This window comes from Hypanus sabinus, chromosome X1, assembly GCF_030144855.1.
Source record: "Hypanus sabinus isolate sHypSab1 chromosome X1, sHypSab1.hap1, whole genome shotgun sequence".
NCBI classification, from domain to species: Eukaryota; Metazoa; Chordata; class Chondrichthyes; order Myliobatiformes; family Dasyatidae; genus Hypanus; species Hypanus sabinus.
The window spans coordinates 51038396-51052935 of NC_082738.1; the positions used below are offsets into that span (position 1 = coordinate 51038396).

Genomic DNA, 14540 nt, shown 5'->3' on the forward strand with positions numbered 1-14540 from the left:
CACAGTCTGATGAAGATTGCAAATTTCTCATTTGCTAAGACTTAATGATTTCATTAAAATGGTGGCCAGAGGAAAACCTACTCCATGTACTTATTAATACACAAAGAAATAAATCAGAATGATATCACTAATCGCTATGCAGCGATACCCTACGGAACGTGTCAATAGGAGTCTGTACTCCTCCAATGCAACCTATCACTGATTAGTGCAGATTGTTTTGGCCAAAAAACAACTATTTTATCTGGAAACTGAAGAGCTTGCTTAATTATTTAACAAAATAGTCAATGGAATCCTTGAATTCTAGGAAGCAATGCCATTTAAATATGCATTCTAATGATGAATTACATTGAAACATGGTCGAATTTTTATTTAACTAGTGTGGTCAGTAAGTCAGCCTTCTATGCTCAAAGCACTGCAGATCTTTACTGCTTCACTGAGCCAATAGTAAATCAAGTTTTACATTATTTTCAGTCTTCCTAATGGTGCAGAGCAAATATAATCATTGATCAATTGCTCTGTGTGTGTATGTTTTAACAGATTCTAGCATTATAATACCATGTAATTATTACTATTGTACAGCACAGTAGAGTAAAGTTAAAAGTGTGGACATGTATGACATTTTTAATTGTAATTGTTCATAAATAGTAGGAGTTCAAAATTGATTAATATTTTGTATTAACCTGAAGTTTATTATTTTAATGTATAGCTTCATTAATTGGTGGACACTGAAACACTTACAACCATATGTTAAAATGGGAATGAAAAGAAATCATAGTTAGATTATTTGTAAATATGAAAGTCTGTAGCAAATTTCTCACTTCAAATTTGGTCCTAAGCAGCTACATGGACACATTATAACAAAGAGAAATTACATCCTATTGAGGTTGCAGATCAGACTTGATCTTATGATTTTGGGAATCACACCAGAACAACAGTATGCTATAATGTCAGGGTTTATATTCTGTTCCACTGCTCCCTTCATAAACCAGCTGGCACTCACTAGTTTACATGTTCCACATTCATAATCTTTCCATTTTATTCTGAAACTTTAATTCTTCCTGGTCTCTTACAGGACTTACTCCTACAAAATATGCATGACTATTTGGTTTTAAAATTCCCAACATGAAACCAGTAGAACTTTTTAAGTAAACTGCCCAATAGAACCCCTTGATGATTAAAATACAACATACAGTACAATTAGTGTTAGGGAGCTACATAAGTGAAATATGGAGCAACACACAAAATGCTGGAGAAACTGAACAAATCAGACAGCACCTATGGAGGTAAGGCCCAAAATGTCAATTGTTCATTTCCCTCCATAGATGCTACTTGACCTGCTGAGTTCCTCCAGCATCTTGTGTGTGGTGCTCCAGATTTCCGGTATCTGCAATCTCTCTTTATCTAAGTGAAACATGGTGCTGAAAAGTTCCAGTATTGAGTCCTTTAACAGTAATTACTTATTTAACTGTCTAGAAAAGAGGAAACCAGTATCTTAAAATGTCTGCGTGCAATTGAATCACAGATGTTTCAGAGTTGCTGGTCGTTTGTTAACAATCGTCAAGTGAATTTTTTGTTCTCAACAATGCCACAAGAGGGAGCAGTTACTCAATGCAGAAGGTGACCTCATTCCCCGATTATCAATTATTGAACTCCCAATCTTTATGAATGAAAGTTCCAGTTTTAATATGCATTCCTTCCCATAAATGAATGATATTACTAATCATTCTTAATCAGGAGTTGGGTCTTTACTAGAGATTCCTGGGGAATGCTTTGTGACTGGCAACTATTGAGGATACTTTTATTTTTACCAATTTCCTAGCTAAATTGCTTCAATGTTATTCATGGACTGCTTTAACTTCTGGAGCCTCTTAATGGGGGGGCGGGGGAACACCACAGATGTAAAGAACATTCACCACTAACTACTTACATCATTTGGAGTCATCAATTTTGTTGTCAGTTCATCTCTTTTGAATGAGTTTGCAATATTATACCCATTTTCCTATCAGAGAGAGTCAAAGACTTTTCAAGTAAGTTCTTAGTAAGCTATTTTGTCTGTTTTAATATCTGCTTCTCTCTGTTCCTGTGGCCTGACATACTCTGAAGAAGTGCTTTGCTGACTAATGACTTTTCGATGATATCACTTATCCTCTCAGTCATCTACTGTCTTAAGTGTAAAACCCTAGTTTCTCTGGAATATCATTACAGCTCAATCATACGGCACAAAACTATCTGCCAATTCAGCATCGACCATCAACATTAATGTACATTTCCTACACAAATGCTATTTTTATATTTAATCCTTTGACCCTGTAATTAGTTATTAAGGCCTTCTTTGACCTCTGCATTATTCTTGTACCTTGGTGATTGAACACAATGTTCAAAGTCTGTCTACAAAATGTAATATGACATGGTTTCACTTCGACCCAGCACCTTTAAAGATTCTGCTCATTTTGTCTGTCACTAATTATACATCAAATCCAATATCACACTCAATGTTCATTCACCTTTAGCTATTTATTTGTCAAGCTACATTTTTCTTTCCAAAATCTAAGATGCTGTACTCGTCAATTGTCACTTGCTGCTGATTTGTTTATTTGCATGCTTGCTTCTGAGGTTTTTGCTGCTTTCTGCACCTCACATGGCGAGCTCTCTATCCAGTTCAAGCTGAACTATATTCCTGAATGCGTATACATAGAGAGAAGTGTTGGGAGACCCAGACACTGATTCTGTAGCATACCTCCAGCTTCATCTTGACACGACTCCACCAACAAGCCCCTGTTGCTTCCTGCCATTCCTCCAGGTCTTGCTTTATCCACATCCAGATATTGATTAGAAGTTTTACCGAAATTTCATGCATCCACAAGAACGTCTACTAATCAGCAACATGTCTCTCAATTTTAGCAGGCTTTTCTAAGGAAAGTTACAAAAATTGTTTAGAAATATTTGTTTAATATTATCCACTTTGGATATCACTTCTGTGGGGGAAAAAAGCCAGAGTTTAATTGAGCAGGATGTTTCTATAAGAGGAACCATCATGGATGATACTCTGCAACTGTTGACTCTTGATTGACATTTAAGTATTTAACCAGATTATCAATGGGCCTGTGGTTGTCTGTACTTGAATGGGATGATTATATTAACTTCCCTTCAGTCCAAAGGGCCATACATTTCTGAGTGATGATCAACAGCATTTCACAGAGCTCATTCCCTGACCCTACCACTCTTGCATGGATTGTGTTAGTTATTGGCAAAAGGCCGTAGGAGCATTAAAATTATTGTATAAAAAAGTTTTTAAAAATTCATATCCTAAACAAGAGATTCTGCAAATGCTGCCAGCCAGTTAGTCTTACGATACCACAAGGAAAGAGTTATTGATAAATCACAGTAATAAATCTTTATCATTTAGTCTACAATGGACTAGACAGGAGGCAAGGATTATTTAACTAATGGAAGGCTTTGGAAGCCATTGTTCAAAATTCATTTGTTCTTTCACTGAACACTATGCATGTTCCATGTCTCAAATTGTACTCTATGCCAAAATATCTTAACAAATTGGCTTCCCAATTCCCAATTGAGCTCATTTAATTGAGCTCCCACTTGCTCACAAAATAGGCATGAATTTCTTTTTAGTAATGCAGTACATGCAGCTGTGTTCTTGTTAAGAAGGTATTTATTGACTGGATTTATTCTGTATTGTTTTTCCATTTCATTCTCCATGTGAAATTGTTTCCTTCACTATCTGCTTAAAATTTAGTGCTAGAAGGATTATGTGCTCTAGCAATAAACATTGCCAATTATTTTTTTCCTCTCTAATTATCCTTTTGATCTTGTTCTTATATTTACTGTAATCTTCCATTGATCCTTTCACTCTGGAGATGACCACATATATTGAGTGCAACACTTCTACTTGTCTTGTGGGTGAACTCAATGTTGTGTTTTCTGAAGTTATGCTTGGAGAATTTCAGCAGGGTTTAAAACATAAATCGTTCAATGAATTCTGAAGCATTTATTCCCCATTGTACCTGTGTGGAAGATACACTTATTTGTTTTATCAAGACCTTGTAGCTTTCGGGTCAATTAACTTAAGTCTCAGATATGTGTATTTGAGCCAAGGTTATCTGTGAATAGTTTAAATGAGATTGTTCATTATAAATTGCATAAAAGCATTTATAATTATAGTGTTACTTCCCATAAATTCAAGCAGTGAAGATGTTCTGATGCTCTGCAACTGCTTTTGTGAGCAATATGGTCTGAATTTCTACCTGTTAATTTAAGCAGGGCGTTGTTTTTTTATTTTCAGTGGAATGGTAGCATGATACATATTCACATTCATGGGCCATAGTTGTATCATCTTGATCTGCGCACTAGGTGCAAGATATTCTAATCATGCTGAATGACTGAAATGGACTTCATATTAAAATGAAGTTTTTGTTTATTCTGGGGGGGAGAGTGGATTTGCACATAAGCCAGACTCCATGATGTTCACAATGCAATGACTATTTGATCAAATCAAGCCAATAAATTATGACCATGGCAAATCAAAAGAAACAGTTTGTCAAATTTCATTTATAATTAAGAAACTAGGGTTAGAAGTGACATATTTTATTTCCTTATCACCTTACTGTTGCAATATTAATGAACCATCATTAATTACTGCAATAGTCTTTCATTGCTGGAATTTAGTCATTTACTATTATATAATGTGTATCAATAATTAAAACTTCTTCAAAAATCTGGCAAAACAAAGCTTTCTTTATATTTTTTAATTATACACATATACCGCACAGCCAAGGGAAAAAAAAAAACAACTTTGGAATGCATTTTATTTTGCCCCTTTTTCAAGAAAATCACTTCAGGAACCTCTCCAGATCCAGGGATTTGGCACTACGGTAAAAGGGTTCGACTGAGCGTGGATATGACTTGGCAGGAGGATATGAGGTTGTCAAAACTATACAACTCAGCTTCTATTCTGGATGGAATTCTGAAAAAAATGCACATCAGCTCCAGGAGGTCAAAGCACGCAACTTCCATCAACATAAATGGGCATATAGTCATTGAGGTCCTTGGACAGTTCTCTGAGCTGGTAGGGGGAAATAAAATATTTACCAAGCAATTTAAATGAGGCAGCAATTAGTTTAGGCTCACCAAGCCACATGTTTAAATGAACAAACCATTTTCATGCTAAAAATGTGAACAAAGGTGTTAAGTGATTGACAGTCTTCCACTGACTAGGCTTTCTTTGAGTGTTTTGTAAGAAGCAACTGTCCCGACAACAAGGCTTTAAGGAATTTGTTTGGGAAGTGCAATATGCAGAGCATTGCACAGATGTAATGCCCACATCCTGGAGCATAGGAGAATGAGGGGAGCTTTGATGGAGGGATACAAAATTACGAGAAGTATAGATAGGGTAAATACAAACAGGCTTTTTCCACTGAGGTTGGGTGAGACTAAAACTAAAGGCTGTAGGTTAAGGGTGAAAGGGGAAATATTTAAGGGGAACCTGAGGGGGAACTTCTTCACTCAGAGAGTGGTAAAAGTGCATAATGAGCTGCCAGCAGAGGTGGTGGATGCAAGTTTAATTGCAAGACTTTGGAGAAGTTTGGTTAAGTACATGGATGGGAGGGGTATGAAGGTCTATGGTCAGGTGAGGTCTGATGAGACTAGGCAGATTAACAGTTTGGCATAGGCTAGATGAGCCAAGGGGCCTAGTTTTGTGCTGTAGTGCTCTATGACTCTGTGATTCAATTTGCCTAGGTAGCATGGCAAGATATTCACTTAGATCTGTAAATTTAGTAAAGTTGTGTCTTAGTAGCTCAGGCGTTGTGTTGCCAGGTTTAGGGTCATGTGCGAAGACAGGCCTGCATGGAGCCCGACAATAATCATTAATCATGTTACAGATAAACATAGCTGTACAGTACATTTGCGTAATATGTTTAATGATTACATTGAAAAATGGTCAGATACCTCTTTCTGTCCCCAACCAGCTTCGCGATCAATGAACCTTATTCAAAGCTTTCACTTCTTAGACTGCTCAGATACCCTCTTCATATTTGCCTACTGAGTTTATAAGAAATCAATAGAGAATGCAGGTGAGAGTGCTTGAATTTAATAACAGTATAGGGCATTATTTTAAATACCTGTATTCAAAATTACTACTTTCCTAGCTTTGTCCTTTAAGATTTCTGAGAGCAGTATTACTCCATTTATTTGAATTGATTATCAATAAAGATGTGTATTTCTGAAGCTAATCATGGTTACGCATCAAAAATTACAAAGTAAGAATCTGTATTGTTTATAGAGTTAAAAGTGTATTACTAGTTGTGTCCCATGTCTGCATGGAGAATGGTAGTCCTTAAATAGTTAGCCTGCCATTTGATATAGACCTTATTCTTAAATGAGTGTGTGATGAAATGTGACTTCATTTATTTTAGTGGAAGCAAAAATATCAAAAGCCAATTAAAACAACACCTCTGTAACATTTGAATGCTAGAAATCATTAATCCTCTTAAAGCTTACCTTTAAAGACCTAATAAGATGACATTGGACCCAGAAGCAAAATCATCAAAATCACCCTACAAGCCATGGTAGTGTGGTCTATACAAAAGGTTTGTCTGCAAGCTATACTAACTTGCAATTTAGCAAATCACAATGAGCAGCTGGCCTGCAATTTTATTTTGGTGTGTTTGAGTGTGTATAAACACACGCACTTGCAGATGTGTGTTAATTAGCATTTGACAGTAAAACTGAAAATGTATGAATACTCTTTTTGACCAATTGTATCTCTGTAGTTAAATGTGCAATTGCTAAGCTTGGTTGCAATAAATTATATTGGTCTGCAGAAATTGTATTAGCATGTGAATTTCTGGAATAACGAAGTACCTTGAATGTCCTTTGCTATAAAGGGGGAAATTTACAGTGTTTGGCTCGCAGTACAACTCTGCATCTTGGATCATTCCACTATTTGTGCTTCAAGACAGCATTTTGAATTTAATTGCATGTTTGCTTTTTGAGAGCACTAGAGTGTGCTTTTAATTAATTCGGCACTAGTTTAGTAGTAAAGGAGATCAGTAGGGTTGAAGGGCTTACTTATCTTGTGTTTATTCATTTCAATCACTGGTCAAGTAAAGCAATATTTTTTATATTATATTCAAAAATACCCTGGCCTGATTTCTTTTATATGGAATAATAAAGGAAAATGTCCTTTGATTGCTGGGTGCTAATGGCATCAGAAATACTGTGGGAGGATTTCCTTTAAACAGTATTATTATTGGAATTGCAGGTCTAACTTTTTAAAACTTTTTTAAAATTTCCATAGGAAAAGCAAGCTCTTCATGATGTTAATATATAACAATGAGACTGTTTACCACATTGTTTTTTGCTGTTAAATTATTATAGGTTTTCTGATTGCAGTCTTCACAAAATGCTGCAGACATTGGAAAAGTACTTAGCTCTAATGTAATTTTGCTTTCTGTTCCTGCGGCCTTTTAAAAGCCACCACAACTAAATGAGAACACAGACCCTGCATTCTTGAATAACTTAATCCTTAAATTTAAAATATCTTTTTAACTAGTTTATGATTTGTAGTTAAATATCAGAAATTCATTGGTTATATGAAATTTAATAATCCCATGCAAGCTATAAATAGGTGACTGTAAGATCAGTAATACTTTTCTACTGTAAAGTTTGTCATAGCCTTTCTAATGTCAAACAGTGCATACAGAGATAATTTTGGAAAGTTAGCTCTTCATCAGGGATGATGCTTGGTCATCATCCATGATGAGGATGGCAGAGTTTGTCATTGATACATCGGTTATAATCGATACCTGTACCCGGCTTGAAGCCCGAGAAGAGTTGATTCGTCAGCTCTCAACAGTTTATTGTACTTACCACATCAATTCTTGTTAGCATTAGGACTTTTTATTTCATTTTGTTTTAGTGGTATCTTTTTGCTTAATCCATTGTTGAAAATTCCAGCATTACTTGTCTCATAACTTGGCTTGTAATTCTCTCTGTTGCAAAGGAGGAATCGTTACAATAGCCATTCAGATGGCAATGATTTGAGAAGCAAGCTTCACCAGCTTCGAACAAGACCACGTCATGCAGTGTTGAGAGTCAATATTGCCTTATAGACATTCAATGTGAATTCGCCATCACAGGTCTTCAGATTGCATTTAATCCTTGAAACATGAGCAGTTCCAGTTGTTGAAAATGTTGATCTGCTTTATTTCCTCTTATATTCTTCTCCCTGTTGCAATACTGTTAAAGGTACATCCTTTTAACATTGCTATAAATTTAAGCATTGTTTCTGCTGCTTTCCATTCCATGTGCTGTAGATTTTTTGGGCTGTCATTTTAAATTTATATTCATTGCTAATATTGCTAAAGCATTTATCACCTGATTGTGCAATTTTTGTGAAAAATAAACATTGTGATAGCTGTGGATGATGATGCATGTTTATCAATTAATATGGTTTCTTTCTCTGTTACAACTCTGTACATTGTAATTTGTGTTCAAGTCTAATATTAAAAAGAACTTAATAGGATTTTAAGTTTAACCTGCAGAAGTCCCGAGTTTGTGAGTGATAAAGGTCAACAGAAGCTTTGTAGCAAATCTGAATAAAATATAATTCCTAAGTTTAGTGTCCTAGTATCTGTGCATCTTCCACTCATTACTTCAATGCGGATGTTGTCCTACTGAGATGCAGTTTTCTGTCATTCATGATGAATTTGTGCTCATTGCTGAGCAGAAGCAATCTATTCACTGTTAGAAAGTCACAACAAAGCCTTGATTTAATCCTCACCCAACTTCCATGCATTCACTGCAGCAGGAGTCCGTGTCTACCAAACAGCAACAGAAATGTTGCCCAGTATTAATTATCCAGCCTGGTCTGCTGTGGTCATTATTTACCCAAGGTATCAATGGAGAGACAAGAGATTGTAGATGCTGGAACCTGGAGCAACACACAAAGTGCTGGAGGAATTCTCCAGGTCAGGCAGCAGCTATTGGAAAGAAATGGATAGTATCTCAAGATAAAGCATCCTGACCCGAAATGTTGACTGTATATTTCTCTCCACAGAGGCTGCTTGACCCGAGTTCCTCCAGCACTCTGTGGCACCAGGGTAGTAAAGATCATGAGAGATTAAGAAATGAACCAAGGATCTTTCTAGATTGTATATCCTATATGAACACTAGATAAGCACATGGAATTATAGAGAAATTCTCATAATACTTTGTTATAACTATCACTGATAAAAAGACTAGTGCTATATGTATTATAAAACCACAACGCATAGGAGCAGAATTATGTCATTAGGCCTATCGAGTCTGTTGTGCCATTCAATTATGGCTGTTCATTTTTCCCCTGCTCAACCCCACTCCCCGACTTTCTCCCCAACCTTTGATGTTGTGTCCAATCAAGAGCTCATAAATCTCTGCTTTAAGTACACCCAATGACATGGCCTCCACAGCTGTCTGTGGTAATAAATTACACAAATTCACCACCCTCTGGCTGAAGAAATTTCTCCACATCTCTGTTTAAAATGGACACCCCTCTATCCTGAGGCTGTGCCCTCTTGTCCTAGACTCCCCCACCATGGGAAACATCCTTTCCACATCTACTCTGTCTAGGCATTTCAACATTCAAAAGGATTCAATGAGATCTTCCCCCCTCATCTTTCTAAATTCCAGCGGGTACAGACCCAGAGCCATCAAACGTTCCTCATGTGATAACCCTTTCGTTTCTGGAATCATCCTTGTGAATCTTCTCTGGGCCCTCTCCAATGCCAGCACATCTTTTTTCCCAATCCCTTTGCATTTCAGATTTTTGGATTTTTTCCCTGTTTAGAAAATAGTCTGTACATTTATTTCTACTACCAAAGTGCATGACCATGCATTTTCCAACATTGTATTTAATTTGCCATTCTTCTAATCTGTCTAAGTCCTTCTGCAGCCTACCTGTTCCCTCAACACTACCTGCCCCTCCACCAATCTTCATATCATCTGCAAGATTGGCAACAAAGCCACCTATTCCATCATCTTAATCATTGATATACAGCATAAAAAGAAGTGGTCCCAACACCAGCCCCTGTGGAACACCACTAGTCACTGGCAGCCAACCACACAAGGATCTTTTTATTCCCACTTGTCTTGTCATGTCAATACTGCACCAACTGCTGCCACTGGGCTATAAATGTGCAGGAGCAGTGTGTGGTTAAGTGCCTTGCTCAAGGACACACACACTGCCTCAGCTGAGGCTCAAACTAACAATCTTCAGATCACCAGCCCAAAGCCTTATCCACTTGCTCTAACCATGTTAGTAACTTTCCTGTTACAATGGTCTCTTAACTTGATAAGCAGTCTCATGTGTGGCACCTTGTCAAAGGCCTTCTGAAAGTCCAAATATACAACATCCACTACATCCCCTTTATCTATACTACTTGTAATCTCCTCAAAGAATTCCAACAGGTTTGTTAGGCAGGATTTTTCCTGAAGGAAACCATGCTGACTTTGAACTATCATGTCCTGTGTCACCAAATACTCCATAACCTCATCCTTAACAATTGACTCCAACACGTTCCCAACCACAGAGGTCAGGCTAACTGGTCTATAATTCCTTTTCTGCTGCCTTCCTCCTTTCTTAAAGAGTGGAGTGACATATGCAACTTACCAGTCCTCTGGCACTATGCCAGAGTCCAATGATTTTTGAAAGATCATTACTAATTGCCTCTACAATTTCTAACACTACCTCTTTCAGAACACTAGGGTGCTGTTCATCTGGTCCGGGTGACTTATGTACTTTTAGGTCTTTCAGCTTTTTGAGCACCTTCTCCCTTGTAATAGTAACTGCACCCACTTCTCTTCCTTAACACACTACAACATCTGGCACACTGCTACTGTTTTCCACAGTGAAGACTGATGCAAAATACTCATTTAGTTCACCTGCCATCTCCTTGTCCCCTGTTATTATTTATCTGGCCTCATTTTCTAGTGGTTCTATATCCACTATCATCTCTCTTTTATTTTTTACATACTTAAAAAAGCTTTTACTGTCAATTTTGATATTGTTTGCCAGCTTGCTTTCATATTTTATCTTTTTTCCCTTCTAATAATTCTTCTAATTGCTCTCTGTGAGTTATTAAAAGCTTCCCAATCCTCTATCTTCTCACAAATTTTTGCTTTGTTGTATGCCCTCTCTTTTGTTTTTACATCAGCTTTGACTTCTCTTGTCAGCCACAGTTGTACTATTTTGCCATTTGAGTATTTCTGCATTTTTGGAATATGCATGTCCAGCACCTTCCTCATTTTTCCTAGAAACTCACACTGTTGCTGCTCTGCTGTCATCCCTGCCAGCACCTCCTTCCAGTTTACTTTGTCCAACTCCTCTCTCAACCACTGTAATTTCCCTTACTCCACTGAAATACTGCTGCGTCAGATTTTACTTTCTTCCTAACAAATTTCAAGTCCACATCCCAGCTGCTGTTAGAAGGCCTGTATATAACTGTTATCAGGATCCTTTTACCCTTGCAGTTTTTGAACTCAACGCACAAGGATTCAACATCTTCCAATCCTATGTCACATCTTCCTATTGATTTGGTGCCATTCTTTATCAGCAAAGCCACGCCACCCCCTCTGCCTACCATGCTATCTCCCCAATATAATGTTTAACCTTGGACAGTCAGCTCCCAACTTCAACCATCCTTCAGCCACGATTCAGTGATTCAGCCACAACATCATATCTGACAATCTGTAATATTGAAACAAGATCATTCACCTTATTTCTTATACGCTGTGCATTGAAATGGAACACTTTGAGTACTGTATTTGCTACCTTTTTTGATTCTGCATCCCTAATGCACTGATACTCACGCTGCTGGTTGTAATTTTGTCCTATCATCTGCCTGCCCTTCCTGGCAGACTGACTGCACACAATCTTTGCTTTTTTACCATCCATCCTATCCTGAGTCCCTTCATTTCAGTTCTTAACCCGCTGCCCAATTAGTTTAAACCCTCCCCAACAGTTCTAACAAAATCTGTCCACAAGAATATTGCTCTCCCTCAGGTTGAGGTGCAACCTGTCACTTTTGAACAGGTCATACCTCCTCCAGACAAGATCCCAATGATCCAAGAACCCAAAGCCCTGCCCCCTGCACCAGCTTCTCAACCACGCATTTATCTGCTAAATCATCCTGATTCTACCCTCACCAACATGTGGCACAGGTAGCAATTTAGAAATTAATATCCTAGAGGCATCTTTCTGCCAACTCTTTAAATTCACTCTTCAGGACCTCATTGCTTTTCCTTCCTACGTTGATCCTATTTTGTTCCAAATTTACTGTATGATCATGTATTCTCTATTAGGATGACATCAGAATATCAGTTAATAAGAGGAAGGCCATAATAAACAAGAACAACATTTCATGGGAAATGGGCCAAACCAATTCAGATATAAGGTAATGTAACATTTTTTCCAATCTAGATCTAGATTCAGGCCCCCGCAGACTGCCTTTTCAAAAAGCTTCCTTCTGGAAAGCGCTAAAGGGCTATCGAAACAAAAAAAAAAATCACACTATCTTAAAAGTTTCTTCTCCCATGCTGTTAATTTCATCAGCAGCAAGAAGAGTTCAAAAGGTGATGGTTATTTCTTCAGCGGTTTGAACGGGGCACGACTGCGCAAGCACGTGGAGGTAAAAAAGTGAGAACAGCGGGAAGAGTTTAAAAAGAAGACAGATTCATACAGCGGGTGTCGAAGTAGAGGGAGACAGAGTAGGAAGGCTTTGGCTCAACGGGGCTTCGGTGATAAAGGGTCGAGGTGAGGTAGGTTATCTGTTTGGAATACAGACAAAAAGTATGTGTGTGAAGCTGGTTTTCTGTGCTCGGTGTCAGATGTGTGAAGTCCTTGAGACTCCCAGCCTCCCGGACGGCCACATCTGTGCCAGGTGCGCCGAGCTGCAGCTCCTAAGGGACCGCGTTAGGGAACTGGAGATGCAGCTCGATGTCCTTCGTCTGGTCAGGGGGAGTGAGGAGGTGATAGAGAGGAGCTATAGACAGGTAGTCACTCGGGGGCCTGGGGAGACAGAGAAGTGGGTAACAGTCAGGAGAGGGAAGGGCAAGAGGCAGATGCTAGAGAGTACCCCAGTGGCTTTACGTCTTGACAATAAGTACTCCTGTTTGAGTACAGTTGGGAAGGACAGCCTACCTGGGGGAAGCAACAGAGGTCGCGCCTCTGGCACAGAGTCTGGCCCTGTGGCTCAGAAGGGTAGGAAAAGGAAGAGGATGGCAGCAGTGATGGGGACTGTATAGTTAGTGGGGTCAGACAGGCGATTCTGTGGCTGCAGGAACGAAACACAGGTGGTAGTTTGCCTGCCGGGTGCCAGGGTCCGGATGTTTCTGATCGTGTCCATGATATCTTGAAGTGCGAAGAACAGCCAGAGGTCGTGGTACATATTGGTACCAACGACATAGGCAGGAAAAGGGAGGAGGTCTTGAATACAGACTACAGGAGTTAGGAAGGGAGTTGAGAAGCAGGACCACAAAGGTAGTAATTTCGGGATTACTGCCTGTGCCATGTGACAGTGAGAATAGGAATAGAATGAGGTGGAGGATAAATGCGTGGCTGAGGGATTGGAGCAGGGGGCAGGGATTCTCATTTCTGGATCATTGGGACCTCTTTTGGGGCAGGTGTGACCTGTACAGAAAGGACAGGTTGCACTTGAATCCCAGGGGGACCAATATCCTGTCAGGAAGGTTTGCTAAGGCTATTGGGGAGAGTTTGAACTAGAATTGCTGGGGGGTGGGAACTGAACTGAAGAGATGGAGGAAAGGGAGGTTGGCTCACAAATAGAGGAAGTTTGGAGACAGTGTGAAAGGGAGAATAGGCAAGTGATAGAGAAGAGACGCGCTCAGACCGATGGTTTGAGATGTGTCTGTTTTAATGTGAGGAGTATTATGAACAAAGCGGATGAACTAAGAGCATGGATCAGCACTTGAAGCTATAATGGTGTGGCCATTACAGAGACTTTGATGGATTAGGGGCAGGAATGGCTACTTCAAGTGCCAGGCTTTCGATGTTTCAGAAAGGACAGGGAGGGAGGCAAAAGAGGTGGGGGCGTGGCACTGTTGATCAGAGATAGTGTCACAGCCGCAGAAAAGGAGGAAGTCATGGAGGGATTGTCTACGGAGTCTCTATGGGTGGAAGTTAGAAACAGGAAGGGGTCAATAACTCTACTGGGTGTTTTTTATAGACCACCCAATAGTAACAGGGATATCAAAGAGCAGATAGGGAGACAGAATCTGCAAAGGTGTATTAATAACAGGATTGTTATGGTGGGAGATTTTAATTTCCCAAATATTGATTGGCATCTTCCTAAAGCGAGGGGTTTAAATGGGGTAAAGTTTGTTAGGTGTGTTCAGGAAGGTTTCTTGTCACAATATGTAGATAAGCCTACAAGAGAAGAGGCTGTACTTGATCTGGTATTGGGAAATGAACCTGGTCAGGTGTCAGGTCTCTCAGTGGGAGAGCATTTTGGAGATAGTGATCACAA

General features: G+C 38.9%; 1 protein-coding gene across 1 annotated transcript in view; it reads left to right on the forward strand.

Moving 5' to 3' along the window:
* LOC132384937 (neurabin-2-like) overlaps positions 1-8625 on the forward strand; it is a 239285-nt gene extending 230660 nt beyond the window's left edge. The window contains exon 11 of the mRNA XM_059956593.1: positions 8021-8625. Within this exon, the coding sequence (XP_059812576.1) occupies positions 8021-8038 (18 nt within the window). The 3' untranslated portion in view covers positions 8039-8625. The remainder of the gene's footprint in view (positions 1-8020) is intronic.
* The last annotated feature ends 5915 nt before the right edge of the window (positions 8626-14540 follow it).